The 23,042-nt window shown below is 38.3% G+C and overlaps 1 protein-coding gene across 2 annotated transcripts; it reads left to right on the top strand.

Annotated features, from left to right (window-relative positions):
* Positions 1 to 1,959: 1,959 nt before the first annotated feature.
* On the top strand, positions 1,960 to 22,836 carry RIOK3 (RIO kinase 3). Of its 2 annotated transcripts, none has more exons than XM_043889098.1 (13): positions 1,960 to 2,180; positions 7,953 to 8,068; positions 8,696 to 8,841; positions 8,934 to 9,041; positions 9,228 to 9,337; positions 10,532 to 10,675; positions 11,333 to 11,460; positions 16,263 to 16,460; positions 17,723 to 17,882; positions 19,231 to 19,311; positions 19,400 to 19,489; positions 20,364 to 20,471; positions 21,183 to 22,836. In XM_043889098.1, the coding sequence occupies exons 1-13, from the start codon at positions 2,118 to 2,120 to the stop codon at positions 21,288 to 21,290; spliced, it is 1,560 nt and encodes a 519-aa protein (XP_043745033.1). In that variant the 5' UTR covers positions 1,960 to 2,117; the 3' UTR covers positions 21,291 to 22,836. The 2 variants fall into 2 exon arrangements, with proteins under 2 accessions (XP_043745033.1, XP_043745034.1); XM_043889099.1 differs by lacking the exon at positions 1,960 to 2,180 and adding an exon at positions 2,501 to 2,687.
* Positions 22,837 to 23,042: the final 206 nt, after the last annotated feature.

The raw sequence follows: 23,042 nt of genomic DNA, 5'->3' as shown, positions 1-23,042 counted from the left end.
GCAGCCTTTCCAGATTTCTCCAACCAGCAAAGAATCCTGAAACATTCACTATCTATAGCTGTCATGTGGCAATTAATCATGCACTCTTTTGAGACAGAAGTGTTGTATTGTCATTCAACTTTGTTATGTGAATATGTTATCTCTCCAATGATATCTCATAGTTTTCTTCTTCTCCCACAGGACTTTAGGAATGTTGTAAGTAGTTATTGAATATTTGTTGATTGCTTGAAGCAGTTACTTTCAAAATTGACAACTAATTTCAATAAGAAAGAGTAAAGAATTTTAATTCTGTTCCCTTTAGAGACTGAAGAATCTGCTGATTCCGTGTGCTTAGGGAGTACAAATTCTAGACTAGATCATCGCAACTGAGCACCAGTGAGTTTATCAGCAGAGATGATAGGAGTAAAAACTGAAACTAAATCTTTTAAACATTGTATTTATTCCACTTCACAGCAAAATGGCCATTACCCCATTCAAGAACTCACTATTTAATAATATAGGACTAAACAAAAAAAAACAAGTAATATACAACAACATGCTGTTGTTGGTAAACCACATTTTTCCTGTTAATAATATTTGTAAATGTAAGCTGTAAATATTGTAAATTTCTATCTTCCCTTTTAAGGAGCACATAGTTGATGACATAAAGTATATACCTTAACTGTTGAGACACAACCATTAGGATTGTTAACTCACAAACTCTGTTCTAACCTGGAATTCCAACTCAGGATAAAGAAACTTCCCTTGTCCCCACAGCCTGCCCTCTCTCTTCCTTGTCTGAAGTAAAGCCTGCGTGTCCTCTCAGACTATTCATTTCTGTCTGGTGTGCAAGGCAGGGGAGCCAGCTGGCACGCCTTGCTTTGTCCAGCGCAGCTGCCAAAATGTGACTCCTGCTATAAGGCTATCCTCTGACATCTCTGCCTGTCTCTAAGATTCCGGAGCAGAGCATCTACCGACCTTTCTGGGTTACAATCTGCACATTTTCTGAAGACCAGCACCTACTCACACTCTTCCATTCCACCCCAAGCCCTGCAGTCTTGCTGGGTAATTTCAAGGTCCACGTGGATCACCCATCTAACATCTTGGCATTTTACTCTGCTCCCTTAAGCTTCCTGACCTCGTCCTCACCATTGCTTCACTGTAGTTTCCTTTGATCTGAGAATAGCCAGTATGTGCTTTACCCCTAAAACACTTAAATGGTTCATTCACACACTCTTTCTCTGAGGTAAAGTGTAACCCTTTCAAAGTGTAAAATTCAGTGGCATTGAACAGATTCACAATACTGTCCAACTATCAACAAGTTCCAAAACCGCTTCATCACCCAAAAGAAAACCCTTTATTAAACCCATTAACCAATCACTCCTCGTTTGCCTCCTCCCAACCCTGTTCCCTGGCAACCACCAGTTTGATTTATCTTCACAGATTTACCTATTCCGGATTTTCCCGGTCACGTTACGAAAAGCTGAATCAAAACGTTTATTACGCAGTCCTATTTTTGCTCCATTTTATATAACACAGTTTACAAAATTTCACACTCCTCGCCCCGCCTCCTACCGACAGCTGTAATAAAAACAAAACCCGACCGTTTCCTTCGATCTCCCTTCTCTAAACCTGCCATTTTCAGTCTCCCATCTCATCCCAGTTTAGAATTCAGCCGGGGAAATAATGAATGAACAGAGTCTGTTCTGCTTGTTTATTTACAGTCCACGCACTCTGATTCCGTTTAACTTGATACAGCTGCCCTCTCGCGCAGCCAAAGAGGTGGTTCAGGGTCAGCGTAGAGCCTGGCCAGAGGAAGCCACACCCGGCAGCTGCCCCTGCCAGGAAAAAGCGACAGTGACCACCAGCCTCCGGCCAGGGCAGCGACCGGAAGTGCGGTCCTCTGAGGCGGAGAAAGGTGACCTAACGCGGAGCCCCGGTAGGCGGCCAATCGGAAGCGAGCGTACCGGCGTAAAAGGCGGAAGAGAAGCGGTCTAGTTCCGGACGCGGCTGCCGCCGCCGCCATCTGTCACCTGAGCTCCGGCACCAGCACCCTGCCGTCCCGGCCCCGCCGCCTGCCTCCTCGGCGGAGCTGCTCCCCTCTCTGCTCTGTTCTCGTCGCTGACTTTTTCCCCTACATGGATCTGGTCAGAGTGGCATCCCCTGAGCCCGGGCCAGCAGCGGCCTGGGGACCCAGCAAGGTGAGTGGCAGTCGGGGTTGACGCACCTGCCGTAGCCTCCTTGACTGGTCCTCTTGGAGGACCCGGAGAGGATGGCAGGCGCCGAAGCGGCTTCCCAGGCGACTTAGGAAGTTTTGGGCTGAATACCAACCGCCTGGGAAAGGGAGGATGGGCGGCGGGGCTGCGGGTGTCGGGGAGAGAGAGGCAGGGAAGAGGCACAGGATACCAAAGGCCACCCCGCTTCGGAGTCTCCGTCTAGTTCTGCACCTTGGTTTTTGAACCCCCGTAGCACGACTGAAGCGACTTAGCAGCAGCAGCAGCAGCATGTATTTGGGTGGGACTTGATTAGAGATGCTGACGTTTGAGGGAAGGCAAGCACGAACTTGTTTTTCTCCAGCGAAATGAGTCAGCCCAATTACTCACAGAAAGCCGGACAGAAAGGTGGTTGAAGAAGCTGTTACCTTAACTTGTCAAGTGTGGTCATCCTACTTGGGCAGTTTGTTGTTTTTGAAGTAGTAAGTTTAGGAGGTAAGTCCAGGCGCACCCTTCCTCCCCTCCAGGCTAATACTCAAGTGTTTACAAACTGTAAGATGGTTATGTTTGGGTTTTAACGTTTATGCTTTTTCCTGTAATGGCCAATTAAAATGCTCATTTAACGTTTGGTTTTTTATTTCGGGCTGCTGCTTTTCATGATACTTTCATCAGAAGGATGAAAAGATTCTTTTGCCGCTTTATGGAGGGTTTTCTTGAAAGCAGAAATGGGTCAATTGAGATTTTGTGTTCCTCAAATTAAGGTTGTGAAGGAATCTAACTTTTTTAGCTTCCTAATTGTTCATTTTTTAAAATAAAATGGACATTTAACAACATGTTAATTTAAGATGTACAGTATAATGACTTGATACATGTATATATTGCAAAATGCTCACCGCAGTATAGCATTCAGGATTACATTTTGTTTCTTGAGATGAGAACTTTTAAGATTTACTCTGTTAGCAACTTTCACATATACAATATAGCATTATTAACTCTATCATTCTGTATAGTACAGCTCATGCCTTATTTATTTTGTTAACTGGAAGTTTCTATATTTTGACCACCTTTACCTATTTCACCGACTTCTTTACATGTTGACACAGAACATTTGTTCCATTTAAAGGGTCATTCATTAATCTTATTAGATCTTCATACCAGGTCTTAACAGAAAGTGGGGGAAATATGAGCTATTAAGTACTGTAAAGGAAATTTTTATAAAAGTTCTCATACAACCATAAGGAGAATCTAGGATATTTAATTGGCAAATGTGGTTACATCTGTCTGTTATATTATTTTTTTTCTTGTCAAAGCTTTGTTTACAAGATCAAGATCAGTAGATGTAAAAGAACAAGTCATTAGAAAGACACTAATAAATATATACTATACATGTTAAATTTCTCCAGGTAAGCTTGTAAAAATGTCAGATGAGACAAACTTTGCTCAGAATACCTAAGCTCAGAACAAACTTCACTTCCAAAACTAATTCAGTAATAAAATATTTGACATCAGTCATATTTTCATTTAAGTGTGCATCATCAGAACTATAAAATTTCATTTTCATCTTGCAATAAGAGATCATCTTGGGGTGTACTGATGTTCTGTTGAGAAGACAGCATTTTCATGGGGGAAACAATAGAAATACACTGCAAGTATCATTTCCTTCTTTAACCTCTTGGAAGATGGAAGTGATTATAGAAACCTGTGTGGAGTAAGTGGAGATTTGAGGAAAACCTTGGAAAATGGAAAGAATGTTAAAGGCTAATGATTCTCAAAACTTTTCCATCAGGACTTCTTTATACTCTTAAAAACCATTGAGAACTCCAAGAACTTTTGTTTATATTGGTTATATCTATTGCTGTTTGTCATATCAGAAATTGAAACTGAGATATTGAAAAACTTTATTAAGTGATATACATCATGATGTTTATATAAATAATATTTTTATGTTTTACAAAAAAAGCTGTTTTCCAAAATGAAAAATTAGTGGAGTAGTATTTTGTGTTTTTGCAAATCTCTTTAATGTAGTAACTTAGTAGAAGACAGCTGGATTTTCATAGCTTGTTTTTCTTCAGTCCATTGCAGTATGTATCAGTTGAAGTATATGAAGAAAATCCATCCTTACAAATACATAGATTTTAGCAGGCATAATTGCAGATGGGTAATAAGAGCACGGTAGACACACTGGGAACAAACTGAGTTAATCTTTTTAAATGCACATTAAAAAAATGTTACTGAAGTATAGTTGATTTACAGTGTTGTGTTTAATTTCTGTTGTACAGCAAAATGATTCAGTTATACATATACATGCATTCTTTTTTATGTTTTTTTCCATTATGGTTTATCACAGGATATTGACTATAGTCCCCTGTGCTGTGTTTGTCCATCCTATATATAGTAGTTTAAAATTCACATTTATATTCTAAACCCACCACCTTTGAAATTTTTGGAGAACACAGTACACAGGCACTCATTCTAGTAGCCCCCAGAGTGCTGCCGTCACATCTGATATAGACTCTGGAAAACTCTACACTCTTGAGAGAATGAGAGTGAAACTTTTTTAGAACTATTATGAAAATAATTTTGACCTCTTCAGTTCAGTTCAGTCGCTCAGTCATGTCCGACTCTTTGCCACCCCATGAATCGCAGCATGCCAGGCCTCCCTGTCCATCACAAACTCCCGGAGTTTACTCAAACTCATGCCCATCTTAGACACCCCGAAAGGGACTTGGGGTCCTCAGTTACAAAATGCCAAGCTGCTGTTATGAGCAATGAATTTTAGGGACTGTTCCAAGAAGGGAGAATGGACATACTGTAGGCAAAAGTGAGGAAGTGTGTAGCTCTGTTGGAAAGAGCTGTAACAAGTGGGTTAGTGGTACTCCTCAGACCTGTTAAGGTCACCAAAAACAAGGAAAGTCTGAGAAACTCACAGCCAAGAGGAGCCTAAGGTGACATGATGACTAAATGTTATGTGGTATCTTGGATGGTATTCTGGAACAGAACAGAGATATTAGGGGGAAGCTAAGGAAATCTGAATGAAGTATGGGCTTTAATTAAAGATTGAGCTCATTAATTGTGACATAAGTACAGTATCTACACGGGGATGCTGGGTATAGGGAATCTGGCGACTCTACAGTCTTTGTGATTTTTTTGTTGTTGTTACTCTAAAAATACTCTAAAATTGAAAGTTAAAAAAAAAAAAAAGTAGTGTTGTTGTATAGGCTCAGGTCACATTTTGTAGAAATCCTTGTTTTGAGAAGTAAAATTACCCACTTAAATATTTTGCCTAGATTATGTCTTCCAGCTGCATGAGCAGAAAAGGGACTTTCCTGAGAGTTATAGTTTTCTTGACTGACTTCAAGTTGAGGACAGAATTTTTGTTATTATGTACCTCCTTCGTGTTTGCTGTTTTTTTTAGTTTCGTGTTTTTAAGTTGATTCTTTCCCCATAGTTGTGTGCAGTAAAATCTTTAAAAAGAAACAAAAAGCGGGATGGGCAGCTTGTGATGCATCTTGAAGAGTAGAAGGAAGGGGGAATGATTTCCCTCCCATCTGCAGCCAGCCAGGTGTGGGAGGATGGTAACTGTGAAAACCCCACGTTGCTGCGTTCAGTGGTTGCAGTTTCCCAGGAGAGGAGAACAGGGTAGGTCCGGGGTCCTCAGTGAACAGGAGTCAGGGAGCTAATGATGGGCTTGGTATATGTCACTTAAAGCAGAATAACTAACTGGAAGTGGTTGGAGTTTCCCATCAGATCTTGATGCCCTGGTCAGTTTATAATTTGTTGAAAGCAGTAGTGGGAAATGATGTCGGATTGCTTGGGTAGAACAAAGGCCTTTTACTCTTATCTCCTTAAACATTTGACAGAGGGAGCCTGCGACTTCCTGAAGAATTGCAATATGACAAAAGAAGATTCCCCTCCATTCACACAGTGGTGCCCATTCGGAGGAGGGGCCCGAGGGCCTTTTCTAAGCCCTCCTCGGGATGGTGGACCACTTGAGCTTGTTGAGGGCTACCATGCCTGGCAGCTGTCCCTCACAGCCCAAAACGTTTTAAGGAGGGATTTTGGGCTACTGGTTTGAAGATGAGATTTCAAAGTATGGAAGTTGGCAGACTTTCAGAAATCTTTATGTATTTACCCCACCCAAGGAAGTCACCTCAATGTGAGGTGGCCCAGCTGATCTGGCCAGCAGGGGTAGAGAGAAGTCCGGCTCTAGAGCCTCAGGCTCCCAGGAGCACGGTCAGCAGGACTGAGCAGGCCTGGTGTCTTGTTGGTGCTCTCAGTCTCTGCATGTTTCCCTTTCCCATTCAGTCTGTCTTGGAAGTCGGTAAATCTCTGCCTCCAAAGTAATACAGTGACAGCCTTTCATCATTTACCTCTCTTTGGGAGATTGTCCACAGATGTTTTAACATCTTAGGAGAATTGGTTGACTGCTAGCTGGAGACTAGAAGCCTGAGAAGTGGGTGGGCAGAGGGGCTTGACAGCACGGTGGAGAGGAGGACTTTAACCTAGGAGTGGTGTAGAAAGAAATCAGACCTCTCCAGCCTAGGGACACCGTGGCAGTTCCGTGACATATCCCCAGGTTTCCTTTTGACGCCTGTTTAGTAAAGAAGTAAATGCCTCTTTAGGTCTGGAGCCCTATGCCGGGCTCTGGCTAAAACACTTAGCATCACATGCTATTCTAAATGAGACTCTCAGGAGTGGTAGTGGTTAAGAAATGAGTTTGGACTTTATCTTGAAGGCAGTGGGAAACATTAAAGCAATAAAAGAACTTTAGTAAGGAAACTGAGCCAGTCAAATCTACATTTTAGAAAACCCATTGTGTTGTGGTGTGGCGAGTGGAAGCAAACAGAAGGCAGAGTTAGGAGGCTCTTAAGGTGAGTAACCCAGCGATGACTCCTCGGAAAGGGGATAGAGGGCAAGCTCAGGAGATACTTAGACCTCTTATTAGTATTAATGGTCTTAATCACTGGACTGTCAGGTGGAGTCATTTGCTGCTGCTCAGTGAAGCTTCTCCCCTCAAAAATTAGGAATTGTGAAATAAACCTGTGGTTTATACACATTGCAGGAGGGCTGAGATGGTGATGCCATTGAGGAGGGCTGACCCACCAGTTGTTCTTGAAGAGTCTCACAGAATACTACTTTGCTCTAGTAATATTGTTTCAAGAATCCATCTCTCAACTTCTAAAGTTCAGAAGTATAGGGTTCATTGTTTGTAACTGCTGGGTTTTTTTTGTTGTTGTTGTTTTAGCGTATCCCAGGATATCTTGACAGGGGCTGCCGTACACTTTTTACTTGTTGAAGACTTACTGCTTAAATTAGAAGGAAGTATAATTTCTAAGTGGGCTTTGAATTGTGGTAGTTGGTATAGCCTGTTCCTGTAAGAGAATCTACCCAGGAAGCCAAATTATAAGTGGAAGGTGAGCAAAGTGTAAGTTGCTTGGTGAGCATGATATCAGAACAAGGGGCATCATATGAACTCAGCGGCTAGTCAGGTGATGCTGGCGTAGCCTGTGCTCCCCTCCGCTATAAGGATATTCCCACCAAGCAGGCTGGAAGGTGCTCTTGGCTGTCATAGTCTAGGTGTATCTTTGATTAGATTTGAGCTAGGAGCTATTTCTACCTTCAAGATGATTTCTACAAAAAACTAAACATTCCTTTTGAGTTTATTTAACTCATCTAATTCTCAAAAGATAACCTTATTTCCAAGTTTGGAAGTCACTTTAATTTCATTATTTTGAATTGCCTTTTTTTTTTTTTAAATAGTGTCCATGGGCCACCCCTCAAAATACAATATCTTGTTCTTTGTCTGATGTAATGAGTGAGCAGTTGGCTAAAGAATTGCAGTTAGAAGAAGAAGCTGCCGCTTTTCCTGAAGTTGCGTAAGTAAAAGTCACAAAGAATCTATTTGATCTAGCAACTGACCATAGCCAAGTCTCAGGATTTGATTAGTGATTGTCATAACAAATGAGTCAGAGATTCAGAAAAGCAGTGCAATAGAAGGAGCGCCATTTTGGGAGTTCGCTGATACTTGGGTTTTGGTTCCAATTTTGTGACTAGTTTTCAGTATTATCTTGGACAAACCGCTCAGTTTCTCTGGGTTTTAGTTACTGCAACAGTTGAACTCTGTTATCAAATAGATTAACAAATAATAATCAAATAGATTGATTAACAGTTTTCATTAAGTGTTTGTAGTTTATCTTTCCATATATACGTCATCTCCCCTCTGATCAGAACACAAAACAAATGAATTTGGGGTCTTCTTGTTCTTACGATAGGCCCTTTAGCTTTCTGTTTCCTAAAGCTCCCTTAATCCTGTTCGGTGCTCTCACAGGTGCCTGCTGTTGGTCAGAGGGCAGCTGGGCAGGAGAGGGTGAAGGGTTTGGTAAAGTTCTTCCATTGTTTCTTCAATACAGTGTTAACACTGAAAAGGCACATCTCACCCATAATTGGTAGCATCTATTTACACCAGCACATTATATTAGTCTATATTGCCTTATTTTGAATAGTGTTGCTGAAGGACCATTTATTACTGGAGAAAACATTGATACTTCCAGCGACCTAATGCTTGCTCAGATGCTACAGATGGAGTTTGACAGAGAATATGATGCCCAGCTTAGGCGTGAAGAAAAAAAATTCAATGGAGATAGCAAAGGTACTATGACCTTATTGTGACAATCCCAGTGGGTGGTAGGAAATGCTTGTAATGGGCCCTAAATAAATCTTCAACTGTTTTTGCCTTTTAAGTTTCCATTTCCTTTGAAAATTATCGAAAAGTGCATCCTTACGAAGACAGTGATAGCTCTGAAGATGAGGTTGACTGGCAGGACACTCGTGATGACCCCTACAGACCAGGTATCAGGGCTTTGACCTTCTGGGGGCATAGAATGGGGAGACAGGAGGACTAAGTATTCTATATTCATCTTTGGCTCTCATTTGGTAATTTACTATTAGATTCAGATATCTTTTTCAGACAGTAATGAATGCAGCAATTTAGTCTCTGCTATTTTTACATACTTGACTTGTCTTAATCACCTTTAGCAAAACCAGTTCCTACTCCCAAAAAGGGTTTTATTGGAAAAGGAAAAGACATCACCACCAAACATGATGAAGTAGTATGTGGGAGAAAGAACACAGCCAGAATGGAAAATGTAAGTTACAGAAAGGATTCCTCTGAATCATAAATATCCTAAAGTTTTATTAGGATAAGTTAAAAACATAGGATTCTAAATACACTATAAGTTTCTAAAAGTATTCTTCATCCTTTCTAGAGATACTTTAGAAGACAGTACAGCAACACCATGGAAACTCAGCCACTGATGAGAATATATTGTACCTCAGAATAAAATTTTCCAAAAAAAAAAAAAAAAAAAATTTTCCAACAATGTTAAGAAAGCTAGTTTGGTTTACATTGATTCTAAAAATAAGAAACTGTTCTTATGAAAGTAACATTTTTCAGTATCTTAGTTTTCCATGAAATACCTTAGGATATTGTGATTGGAGGATAACAGTGGGAGGTGGAAATACTTCCTACTATATACCCTGTTATAATTTTTGAATTTTTTATCTTGTGCCTACCCCTGCAAAATCAGAAACAAAATGTGATTTTTGAAAAATAGAAAAAAATGGCATTTTTTTCCTCCTGCATAAATATTGTGGTAAATATAAGACATTTAGACTTCAGAACAAAAATACTTGTTAAGTAAACATATTATTAAATTCTAGAAATAATCTAGATCTGACTCTAGAACAACTCTGTCCAATAGAATTTTTTTTTGATAATACATGTTGTGTGTACCAGTGCTATCTAATATGGTAGCCATATTTGACAACTGAGTACTTGAAATTTGGTACAACTGAGAAACTGAATTTTTAATTTTATTTTAATAATTTAAATATCCACATGTGGCTTCCATATTGGACTTAATTGTCATAGTGTGGGCATAGCTTGCTATTTTACCCCACTCTTCAAAAATAATTGTGAAATTGGGTTTTTTTTTTTTTGGTAAGACTTGGTGTGATTTCAAAATATAATATATCCTTTGATATAAAAGCAAAGTTCAGAGCATATGCTAAAATACCTTAGTTTTTAGATGTGTTTGGATGTTTTCTATGCATAAAATAAATCCTCCCTTCCTTTGGGATGAAATTTCTTTAAAAAGCCTTGTTTCCCTTTCTGTTGCACTCACTGGTGAGTTATTTTGGTTTTTCCTCTATAATGTCTGTGGATTCTGCTTTCATATCGTAATCATCTATTGAGTAGATAACCTAATCCAAGTAAAACTGTTTTTCCCTGTCCCATGTTAAAGTATTCAGATGCTGATTTTTCTTTTTCATTTTCGCAGTTTGCACCTGGGTTTCAGGTAGGAGATGGAATTGGAATGGACTTAAAACTATCAAACCATGTTTTCAATGCTTTAAAACAACATGCCTACTCAGAAGAACGTCGAAGTGCCCGTCTCCATGAGAAAAAGGAGCATTCTACTGCAGTAAGTATTCTTACGTTTAATGGAAAGATTGATATTGGAAAACTTCACATTTGGAGGAAAAAATAAGACAAAAGTTCATGTTTGATATTTTTTCATGAGACTGACTTTTCAAATCAAAGATGTGAATAAAACCCAAGTAGCTTTGCCATTTGACTTTCAAATTTCATGTAATGGTTATTAATCAGTTACTCAAGACTAGCCTTTCAGTGGTCATAATTAATTTGGACTATATTGCTTTCATTGCGTATGAGAAATTGTTTTCTGTCATGACGTATTTATAATAATGTAATAGTTTGTAATGTTTTATATTAATCAAGTTAGTGTCTAGTATCTTGAGAATAATTTTTAAACTTTTAGAAAAACAAACTAATGGTAGGTACATCAGGAGAGCTATTTAAAGTTTGGAGATAAAACTTTGACTAAGCTAGTCTGATTTTTAGTAGTTCTTTTAGATATTCACTTTCAGAGACAGTAGAGTTATAGGAATGGGTGGTATCTTAACAGTCCTCTTTTAAGAGCCTGTTATATATACATCTAAGTAAATGAACAATAAAAGTTTTAAAAAGTGTATATTTTGAATGTTAGATATTAGAAATGGCTCAGAAAATGTTTTGTGATTACCAGTCATTTTCACTTACAGCACTTTATCTTTTGCAGGAAAAAGCAGTTGATCCTAAGACACGTTTACTTATGTATAAAATGGTCAACTCTGGAATGTTGGAGACAATCACTGGCTGTATTAGTACAGGAAAGGAATCTGTTGTCTTTCATGCGTATGGAGGGAGGTAAATGAGCAGAAAACAATACCGTGATATAAACCAAAGCTTAGTCCCTTGTTCTGAATATACATAAATCAAAGTTTAAAGTGTTATTTTAGGAAGTCTCAGCAATGTAGGGACATAAAAAGAAAAACACAATCAAGGGTCTAGTGGTTAGGTTCCACAAGAGTTCACTAGTGGTCTAGTGGTTGGGATTCGATACTTTAACTGGCCTAGGTTCAGTCCCTGATCTGGGGGACTGAGTTCCTGCAAGCCTCGCCGTGTGGCCAAAAACAGTCATCCCAATTCTACCATCAAGAGAGAACCAGTAATAATTTTGTGTAGACTCCTCCAGTCTTTTTTCTATGAACGTATTATTTTTCATATATTGTTAATTGTTTTATATCATACAGGCAGCTGTAGTGGCATAGCAAAATTTGAACCTGAGTTTGATTCAAAACTTTTCTTTTCTCTATGGGACTCTGATACCAAGTTGGGAGGGTTATACTTAGATCACTTATTGATTCCTCCCCGTTTTAATGATGCTTGCATTATTTAAAGAAATGTCTTTAAAGCTTTTTTGTCTTTTAAGATCTTACCCACTTTACTTTTGTTATGAGAGCTTAGTCGAGTAAAGGATGGCATGAAGAGAAAACATTTTAAACGTGGAGCCTGTTGAGAGAATGTGCAAACCAGGAATATGATGTCATCTGGTTACTTAGCTTTGAAGTCTTACTAGTTCAGCAAGGCTTATTAGCTCAGCTAATCCTTTATGTTAGCAGTGTTTATAAACAAAAATGTTAAAATAGATTACAGATTATTCTAGTTATTTTTAGCTTTAGAAGGTATTTATTATATACTTAAAGGGATTCAAACAATTACTGCTCAAGTACTTGTCTTTGGTTTTCTTACTTAACTTTTTTCCCTTTCTGGATGAGACATACACATATAATCATGTATTGAATTACACTAAGTTCCAAAATGAAAGGGATAAAAATGAATGTTAGGCTAAAATGACTCAACATTTTTTTCTTTTTTTTTTTTTAAATGACTCAACATTTTTTAAGCAATGTGATCTGGAGAAGTCTACTAAACTTATTTGAAAACTGACCCTCCCTTCATAGGATTTTAGTGGGGGAAATTGAGATTGTATTTGATTATACCTGGTAAAAATTAATCTTAATAAACCTTTTTTTTTTTTTTTAACTCTAAGCTCTGTTGCTTTCTTTCCAAATTTCAACTGAGGGTTCCCTGAGATCAGGCAAACATAACTTAATGGTACAAATTATTTTAAAATGAAAAGTTCATCATAGTAGAAATTGAACTGTACAAAAAGGATTAAAAATTAAAGTAGCCTTCATCTTACCAGCTGTGGCCCCACAGGTTTTTCCTCTAAAGGTTACCACTATTAATAGTTTTTAGTCTAGTCTTCTAGAAGTTTTCAGGCATGTATTTCTTATTTTTGTTTATATGCTGCATTCAGCATCTTTTTTTTCAATTAATATATCTCAGGTCTTTCTATTTTATTGGTTTATATCATACCATTTTTATAGTAGAACATTCCACTCTACGAATATACAGGAATATCTTTGTACATAAGCTTTGGTGTGCTTTTGCAAATAAATCCTTAAGCTAAATTCCTAACACTTGGAATTACTGGGGCAAAGACTACATGCATTTTTCCCCTTGCTGTTAAACAGTGAAAGGCCTTACTGAAGGGAGAGTACCAGATATTGCTCACTGTTTGGGCCACTGAGCTGGCTATTATAGCAACCAATGTTTCTTGATTTCTGTTATTCATTAAAATTTCTTTAAAACTTTTTCTTCTTATGTGTCACACCAAAGGCCAGAAATCTTAAATTTGTTTATTTTTTAATAGTGGGGCAAATACACTTTTCCCTATGAGCTAGTTAGATCTGCAGGTTGCATAATTCTGAATGTCAGTAGGTGTTGCCAAATTGCCCAGTGAGACGGTTAACCAGTTTATGCCACCACCAGTAAGCAGTATGAACCTGTTTGCCTCATCCTCATCAGTGCCTAGTCTTATCAAACTTAATATTTTTTTCTCAGTGTAAAAGATGGAAAGTACCTTTTTAGTGTTTTGGTATACATTTATTCAGTTATGATTAGGTTGTATTTTTTTTTTCACATGTATTAGCCACTTGGGTTTCGTTTCTTGTCATTTGCCTTGTTTATTCTTTGTCCGTTTTCTGTTCATCTTAATGATCCTTTGACAGAACAAGTGAGCTCCCTTTCCTTATGGTGGAATTGGTATTATATTGGTATAATATTTGGTATAATATTGGTATACCAATAGTAATTGGTATTACTTTGGCATTTGTAAGTTAGTAAAGCTAGAGAGCATTTGGTTTTCAGTAGCTGAGAATAAATATATTTTAAAGTATAAGTTAGTTTCTTCTGCTACATAACAAATTACCACAGATATAGCAACTTAAAACAACACCTATGTATTATCTTATGGTTCCTGTTGATCGGAAGTTCGGGCAGGCATGGCTTAGCTGGGATCTCTGCTCAGGGTCTCCCAGGGCTGCAGTCTTGCATGTCAGCTGGGCTGTGTTCCTTTCTGGAGTGTGAGGTCCTCTTCCTTAGGCGCAGTTCAGTTCCTTGTGACTGTAGGACAGAGGTCTCCACCTTCTGGTTGCCTGCCAGCCAGGGACTGCTCTCAGCTCCTAGAGGCCCCTGTAAGTCCTAGTCATGAAGCCCTTTTGTAGAGCAGATTGCATCTTCAGAATAATCAGGAAACTCTCTGCCTTGGGTCTACTAAGACTGAGTCTTAGAGGATGGAAGATAATCCTGGCAATGACTGTACTACCACTTTTGCTATAGTGTAATCTACTCAAGGGAGGGGCTTATACAGGCGTGTATACCAGGGACTGGGATCTTGGGGACCCTTTTAGGTCCTGCCTGCCACCGAGCTCTTCTGGGTTCTGTCATGCTCAGATTGACCAAGTAATCAACAGTTATTTGAATAGTAACATGTGCTAGATTTTTTCAGGAAATAAGTGTATATAACATATTTTCTTCTCTCAAAGAGCTTATGGTATATTCAAGAGGAGGACATTAAAGTAAGAACTGGTAAAAGTTATACAGAATGTAACACACATACGTTGGTTTTTTTTAATACATATGTATGTATCTTTTTTAAAAGATTAGAAAAGTACTATTCATGATCATGATTGTCTCTCAAGAGTTGAAGTGGGGAATGAAACTAACTACCATAGGTGGTAATCAAAGGAAATTTCACCTTTATTTGTAAAGTTTAATTCTTTAAAAAAAAAAGTGGAGGCGGGAGTGCTGAAAATGGGAGGATTGAAATTTAGACAATGAGATTAGACAGTGAGAAAATTAGAAGTTACATATTTAGAGGTAATAAGATATAAAATTGTGTAAGCAAACCAGAAATTGGTAAGGAGGACCGTAAGAGCTTGGCAGAGGGTTGTGTAATTTACTGAGAAACATGGAAGTTTTTTTTAGTAGGAGAATGACAAGATAAATTATGTAAATTAGATTCTGTCCTGGAGACCTTCCAAGTGAGGAATCTCCTCAGTGGTATTTTTGATAGGGCCTCATCTACCTATGGTTAAATTATTTCAGTGACAGAGAACTTATCTCAAAATCCAGAGATGTCTATAACATCTTTAAATTATCATTTCTTGCTTGGAGAGAATCTCTATTCTCTCTGAAAACTGGTTAGTTCATTCACCAAGTATTTATGCAGCTACCATGTTCCAGGCATCTTCTGTGTACTGGGGCTATAGCAATGACTGGTAAAAGGGAAGTCTATGCTTTCATAGACTCCACTTCCTTCCCACCCCTCCCTCCAAACCCCTCCCAAGATTATCAAATAAGTGCCATGCAAATAGATAAAACAGGGTGGTGTCATAGTGACTGGGTGACTGCTTTATCAGTAGGACTAGGAAACCTCTGATTAAGTGACATTTAAGCCTGGATTAGAATGACACACCTGGATTCAGTATCACATATCAGAAGGAAGACTATTCCAGACTGAAGAACAGCTAGTGCTAATGCCTTCAGACAGGTGTAAGCTTGGTATCTGTGGGAGATTAAGAAAGACAGTGTCCCTGGAGTGTAGTGTGTGAGGAGGAGCCAGAAGGCTGGAGAAGCAAAGGGTGGATCAGGCAACGCTCTGTAAGCCAGGGTAAGGAGTCTGTTTTTTCAGTGCAGTGGGAACCAAAGCTCAGATTCGAATCTCATTTTCAAAAGATTACTCAGATTGCTGTGTGGGAAATGAATTCTAGTCAGGCAAGAGAAGAAACAGATCAGTTAGAAAGTTGTGGCGATAGTTGAGAGATGACTTTAGTCAGACTAACAGGCGATGAAGATGAAGAATATGAGACTGCTGGTGTGTGTTTGGAAAGTGAGAGTGGACAGTCTGTGCTGTGGGGTTGGCTGTGGGAAGGGAGAGGGACTCCAGGCAGACTGCAGCCTATTTTAAAGTGTGTGAAAAAAAAAAGGAAAAAAAAATTCATTAAGGAAATTTGAATAAACTTTGGGCAAGTGTATAGGTCTTCACTGTTCAAGTTTAATTCCATAGTCGTTAAATGAGGATTATATTATGGGTTGTTGAAAACCATTGACAATTTATTTGAAAGTGTGTCTTATTAAAAAAGCTAAAAGCTAGGGTTTTCTTAAGACCTAAAACGTGGAGGCTTAAAAAAAAGCAAAACACCCCAAGGCTTCCATTCTCAGAGAAGATAGATTTACTTTCATGTCATAAAATCTTTTATTTTGAAATTGTTTTTTACCTGGCAGCTTACACTGACTTAATGTTTGTTTCTTCCACTTAGCATGGAGGATGGAAAGGAAGATAGTAAAGTTATACCTACAGAATGTGCCATCAAGGTATTTAAAACAACCCTTAATGAGTTTAAGAATCGTGACAAATATATTAAAGATGATTTCAGGTTTAAAGATCGCTTCAGTAAACTAAATCCGCGTAAGATCATCCGCATGTGGGCAGAAAAAGAAATGCACAATCTTACAAGGTAAAGAAAATCATTGTGCTGGAAGTCATCTTGGGTGATCACCTCTTTGTATTAAGTCTACCAGCCTGGCAAAAACACCCATGCTTTCTTTTAAGTTCATTTGTAGAAAGCATGAAAGGCCTTGAAATTCTCGTATTTAAGGAGGGCTTCTATAAGAAAGCATTTCCATGCATATAACCTGAATTCATACTCATATGGTGAAAAATCCATTTTGTTTTTTCTTTTCCTCAGTAAAGTTTGAGGGAAATTAAGTCATTTTCTACTAAAGATATTTTGTCATATATCTAAATGCTATCTTTTCCAGCTTCCAGTTAGGCATATTATAAATAATAATTTCCTTTTTTGTTCAGGAATGGTTTTATCCCATCTAATATTTGTTAATTTGGTAAGGGCAGGGTTTTACCAGTCAGATTGCATTTTGCTTTAATTTTTAGACTTGTTGCCCAATACTCTAAACAGAATTTATGAAGGAAATTTTTTTGTCAACCAAGAAATTGAGTAATAATCTTTCTTATTCACAAACCTTCCTGTATTTGAACTATTAAAAGCTTTTAATTTTAGTTTGCTTTTCCTAAAGTTATTTGCTTTCAAACATAATTATCCATATTTATTAGTTGCCAGTCTTCTATTTAGTCGGACTTCTAATTAGGATAATTTCCCAAGAGGCTTTTCTGCCCTACAAGCTCTTTCCTGTATTAACTAAGACCTCATCACTGCCTTAACATTTTTCCGCAGTTCCCGTGGTCTTTAGTGTAAAGTTCAAAGCTGTTTTGTGACGCGGAGCCAGCCGTTCTGTGTGGGCTCGGCCCACTTGTCCTTGCTCCCACTCACGATCCAACTGTGTTGATTTACACCCCCACACACACACCCCCACACACACACACCCCCACACACACACACCCCCACGTGGACGGTGCACCTTGATGCCTCTGCATCTCACAGCAGCTTCCACGCCACACCTCCCCATAGTTTGAACCTGGCTGGTTTCTGTCTGCCCGCCTCTTCCTCGATGCCGCCTACCCACGTCTCTGCCAGTGCCCGTACCACATGGCGCTGTCATCATCTCCTCACTCATCTGTTGTTTACACCAGGCCACGGGCTCTGTGAGGGCAGGGGCTGTGTCATACTGCCTTTGCATTCCAGCATTCCCCAGAGTGGGGCACAGTGCCAGCTCATTGCAGGACCTTGTTAGATATTTGCTGAATAAATGAAATATTCTATCCTACTGATCTTTACCTTCTTGATCCTTTCTTTCTGTATAGGATGCAGAGAGCTGGAATTCCTTGTCCAACAGTTGTACTACTCAAGAAACACATTTTAGTTATGTCTTTTATTGGCCATGATCAAGTTCCAGCCCCTAAATTGAAAGAAGTAAAGCTCAGCAGTGAAGAAATGAAAGACGCCTACTATCAAACTCTTCATGTAAGTTGTGCTGTACAGAGCATTCAGATACCAATTTTTAAAAATACTTCTTCTAAACTAAAAAAAATTCCTCACAGTACTATTTTAAGATGTTATAACGGGGACAAACTGAAGTTTGTGAAGGAATGTTAATATTGAAGAGTGGCCTTTCTATCAATATGCGTGTGTCTTGAGTTTTACAAAAATCATGGACCAGTGGAGCAAGTGAAGGGTCAGTGTTAGTGGCATGGAAGCCAGAAGCTATTATTCATAAAACTTCATTAAATAAAATTTGATGTTACTATATTTAGCAGATACAGTGCCTTGTTAGTTTGTATGCCTTCTTAAAACAGTGAATGAAATACCATTAGTGTTGGGAACTTAGAAGGAAGCAGATTCGCTCTCAGTATAAGAAAGTGATGATCAGAAGATGGTGAGGTGTGGTTTATCCATCTGTGCAGGCATTAGAGTTGGAAGGCATATGTCAGGAGTCTTGAGGAAGCTATTTATGTTTTGGGACAGCAACCAAATTCAGTCTGGGATCCTTCTAGCTCAAGAAACTGCTCCTGATATTGTTATTCCTCTGTTTTGTATTATCTTTCTTTTTTTTAATTGAATCGGAGAAACATGTTTTTAGCACAGTGTCTGTGTGGAGCTCTCATGTCATGGAGCAGTTGATGTGAATATGAACATGTTACACAAATTAATTTTTTAAGATATGGCTAGAGAGTCCAGTTTTCTCTGCCTTTAATAGGAAAACATTCAATGAAAATCAAGCCTACCTTTCTGGTTTCTTTTGGCTGTGGGGTGGCTAGGGAAGAGATGAAATAATGATAAACTTCATATTTGATTCTGTTAAAGCTGGGAAGCAAATATTAGTGCTGATTTCTCTAAGGCTAGGGATCACCACCAGTCATATAATATGTATAAAATTATATAATATATAATACCACTTAATCTAGAAGACTGTTTCTTTTCCACATGTCTGGCAAGAAGTACTTTTTATTTTGGAGTTGTGTGCACCCCTTAGAACTCTCAGTGAGACGTTTGCCCTTTTATGAAGGGTAAGCCTAGGTCCCCTGGTTAGGTGACCACAGCTGTCTCACAAGCATGGGGATCCAGGTCTGCCCTTTGGTCTCTGGATCTCATTATTGTCACATGGGCAGGGAAGTAGAGTGTCACATACTTATCTCTTCCACTGTTTCATTGTTATCCTATCCTCCCTTGAGGTAAAAAAGAAAGGCACAGCCTTGACTAGCACAGATAAGTTCTTTACCCTGGAAAATATTGGTTGATATAGATGTTTTAGTTTTGTGGGTAACTTAGAATCATTCCTCACGTCCTAAGTGTCTGTCCTGCCTCCTCACAGTTGATGCAGCAGTTATATAACGAATGTACGCTCGTACACGCCGACCTCAGTGAGTACAACATGCTCTGGCATGCTGGAAAGGTGAGGAGCATTTTGTTCATGTTCAGACTTATTGACTTGTTGTAAATGACTGACTGTAAAGAAATCACTGTGCTCTGTATTTAAATAGGTCTGGTTGATCGATGTCAGTCAGTCTGTAGAACCAACCCACCCTCATGGCCTGGAGTTCTTGTTTCGTGACTGTAGGAATGTCTCACAGGTGGGCATGTAAATTATCTTTTTTATGGGTGGGCTGTAATAGATTGATATATTTTTCTGGCTCCTAAGACCAATAAGAACACACTGTTCTTAGAAGTTAAAGGAAGGGTTTAGTTCCTCTTTGCTTTCACGATAGAGAGACAAAGATTGATTTGTCATATTTCATTTTTTGCAAGAATTTGATTGCATGCCTCACATTTGGGCCAATGAATTAAATTTCTGAGAGAGTAAGCTTTATTTTGGTTCTAAATATGTAAGCCGTCAAGTAGACATGTAATCCATGCACGGTGCTTTAAGGGAAGCTGAACTGTAGCTACCCTGCATGCTTCCTGCCATTGTTGCTACACTAAGAAAAGAGTCTTCCTAGTGGTGTAGTCTAGACTGTCTTTCTCTGAGGCAGAGTGAATAGACAAGGAAAGGTAAAACTCAGTCATCACAGAGTTGAGACACATCTGTTTACTATTTTCTAAAGGAAATGAATTGTCAGCAACAGATTCAGATAGGAATGTTCTTTCTAAATATGATAGAACAACTTCATTTTGGAAATAATGTCTGAGTTTACTGGAAAATTTTAATTCATGAAATTTAGTGATTATTTTGTGTCTACTTAAAGCAATGCCAAGCAATTTTATATATACCACTCATAAGTACAGAAGGTGCAATATGACAGACTTACTACTAAATCCAGAAGACAGCCCGAATGTGTGAGAGGACAGTAAGCAAGTAGAACCTGAGTGCAGTTATATTTGAGTTGGAAACATCTGTAGCTAAAAAATTATGGAGGGAATTCACCAGTGTCTTACAAGTACACCATTTCCTGTTTCTGAGAGAACCTTGCTAATACCTCTGCTGACTTTCTCATATTTCTTTACTAGTTTTTTCAGAAAGGAGGAGTAAAGGAAGCCCTTGGTGAGCGAGAACTCTTCAATGCTGTTTCAGGCTTAAACATCTCGGCAGATAATGAAGCTGATTTCTTAGCTGAGGTAAGTGTGGTAAGGCTGTTTTTCACCTCGCTGATAGTGGGGACCTTGATGGAGTAGGTAATGAAACCCAGAGCTGAGTTTATCCTCTCATCCCCTCAGAAACAAAATTAATTAGAGATTTTTCTTATCTTGAGATGTTTTTGATCCTTACAGTGGATCTACAGAACCATAAAAAAACCTTCCTGCAGGGAAGGTCTCTCAAAACTGAACAAAAACCGACATGTGAAATAGCAACTAATTATTCCCAGCAACCTACCAAAGCAGAGAATGATTGTAGAATCCGTTCCAGAAAGCCCCATTGTGACTTGAGTTTGGCCAAGCCATGCTGGAGTCTAAGGCCAGAAGAGAAGTGACGGGAAGTTGGTACATCTAGCCTTTAGTTCAGGACAGTTTCTTGATGTTGCTGTTGCTGAATCAACTTTGGGATTTCCTTTTTCTTGTTCCTGAAAGCTGTATAGATTGTATCATAAGACCTATCTGATGCCAGTGGCTAGCTTGATAAAGACGCTAAGCATCAATCCTGATAACATAATCAAGTAAAAACATAATGTATGTATCACACTGTGATCTGTGTCACACATTGTAACTCTGATTCAAGTCCAGTGTCATTAGGAATGTCATTTCAGGAGAACAAAAACACCAGTTCAATCTCAAGCACGATTTCTGTGAAGTAGCATTTTAACCAATGGATTCAATGTATGTCTTTTATAGATAGAAGCTTTGGAGAAAATGAATGAAGATCATGTTCAGAAGAATGGAAGGAAAGCTGCTTCATTTTTGAAAGATGATGGAGGTCCACCAGTCTCATATGATGAATAGCACTAATGCCCACTGCTTTCGTGTTGACACAGTGGTGATTGTCAGCTGCCAATGGCAAATGAAGTTATGGGTGACTTGAAATATCAAAACATGAGGCGTGTACAATGGTGCTTCTGTGGTTTTTTTCCCTTGTAACCCATATACCAGATAGGTGGAATTTTTAGCTCAGCATTGAGAGAATAAAATGTCACTACCTCTCATGATATGAATAGGGTAATATAATTCTTAACAACTACAGGTTATGTAGCTGAAATCAACCTGATTTTACAGGATTTGTGGCATAAAATGTTTTGATGAGAATTTTTAACATTTCCAAATATGGAAGGAAGGGACAGATGTGTTTACAAAGGAGACATTTATTACAACACACTTGGCTTTTCTCACCTCCCTCTTTTGTGTTGCATCTTTCCTCAAATATTTGATCGGCCTAAAATTAGCCCTTCTTAATTCTTTTTCCAGATTGTGACCATGATTCTAAAGGAAAATTTCTTCTCTTTAGTAGGTGACGTAAATGGAAATTTGGTTTCAGAATGGCTGACAGAAGTAAAGTGCTTTTTATTGGTACATCATTAATTCTTTTCCACACTGATATGTAAGGGAAACACATCATCAGTTTCTGAAAGAGATAAATAAGTACTTCTCAACTATCCACAGTTTTTAAATTTAACTTCCAGCTTTTCTACATTTAGGTGAAATGGTTAGGATATAACTCATGGTGCAGCCGCTCTGCATTTATAATAAAAATGTAAATTATCTGGAAGGACAGAATAGAATCTTCAACCATGTTTAACATTTTTAATGAAGTCATTGAAACAAAATTCAGTTTACACATCACTCAAGCTGTATACTTACTGTTTTTGAAAGAAATACAGCAGGCTACCTAGAAAGATTATATCATCAAAGGATGAAAAGTACATACAAAACATGTTGGGTACCAAATCACCAACTAATTTAAACTGCCTGATCTCGCTTTTAATAATTTTTAGTACTGTTGGGGCGCCACTTCCTAATGCAGGCGAAATACATTGACTCTTTTAAGACTGAAGCTCATTCAGAACAACAGAATCGTTCCTCCTATTACTAGAATCAGATTGAGATCACTGAAGACCTAAACTCTCTGTCTGATAGTAGAAAGTAAAAATCTGAACATTAGTTACACTTGAAAGCTTCTTCATTAAGATTATTTTAAAATGCCAAATACGTTCTCTCTAGAAAAATATTTATTTTTGTTTCTGTTGTATAACTTTTATTTTTTCCCCTGTTGTATAACTTTTAATTGTGTTTCAGAGAAGTGTGATTTGGGGCTACTCATTGCATTTCATGAAATGTTTACCACTATGAAACAAATATTTAAATGACTGGGAATTATTGACTTTATAGAAATTTCAAAGAACTAATTTTAAAAACCATTAACCATTAAATTTTGTTTTGTTTTGTTTTCTGACATACTCTGTTTGACAGTAGCAGCAAATTACTGCTGTGTGGCATTCTTGGAGTGTGCTGTGAACACGCTTTTTAAGAAATTAAAAATGAAGAGAGCATTTTAGAATTGGTTCTTTGTGTGTATTCTTCCTGTTGCTTATATTAACATAGGTCCTGGCATTAAGTTACATTACCCCTCCTGTTTAAATTCAGCAGTGCTATTGTAAGCAGTCCCATCCCCCAACTTCCCATCTTTAGATTTCACTTTTAAATGACCTATTTCACATTACAAATAGGTTTTTCCCCTCATGCAGAGCTGAGAGTAAATTT

The sequence above is a fragment of the Cervus elaphus genome, chromosome 27 (assembly GCF_910594005.1).
Source record: "Cervus elaphus chromosome 27, mCerEla1.1, whole genome shotgun sequence".
NCBI lineage: Eukaryota > Metazoa > Chordata > Mammalia > Artiodactyla > Cervidae > Cervus > Cervus elaphus.
This window is presented reverse-complemented; position numbering and strand designations above follow the sequence as displayed.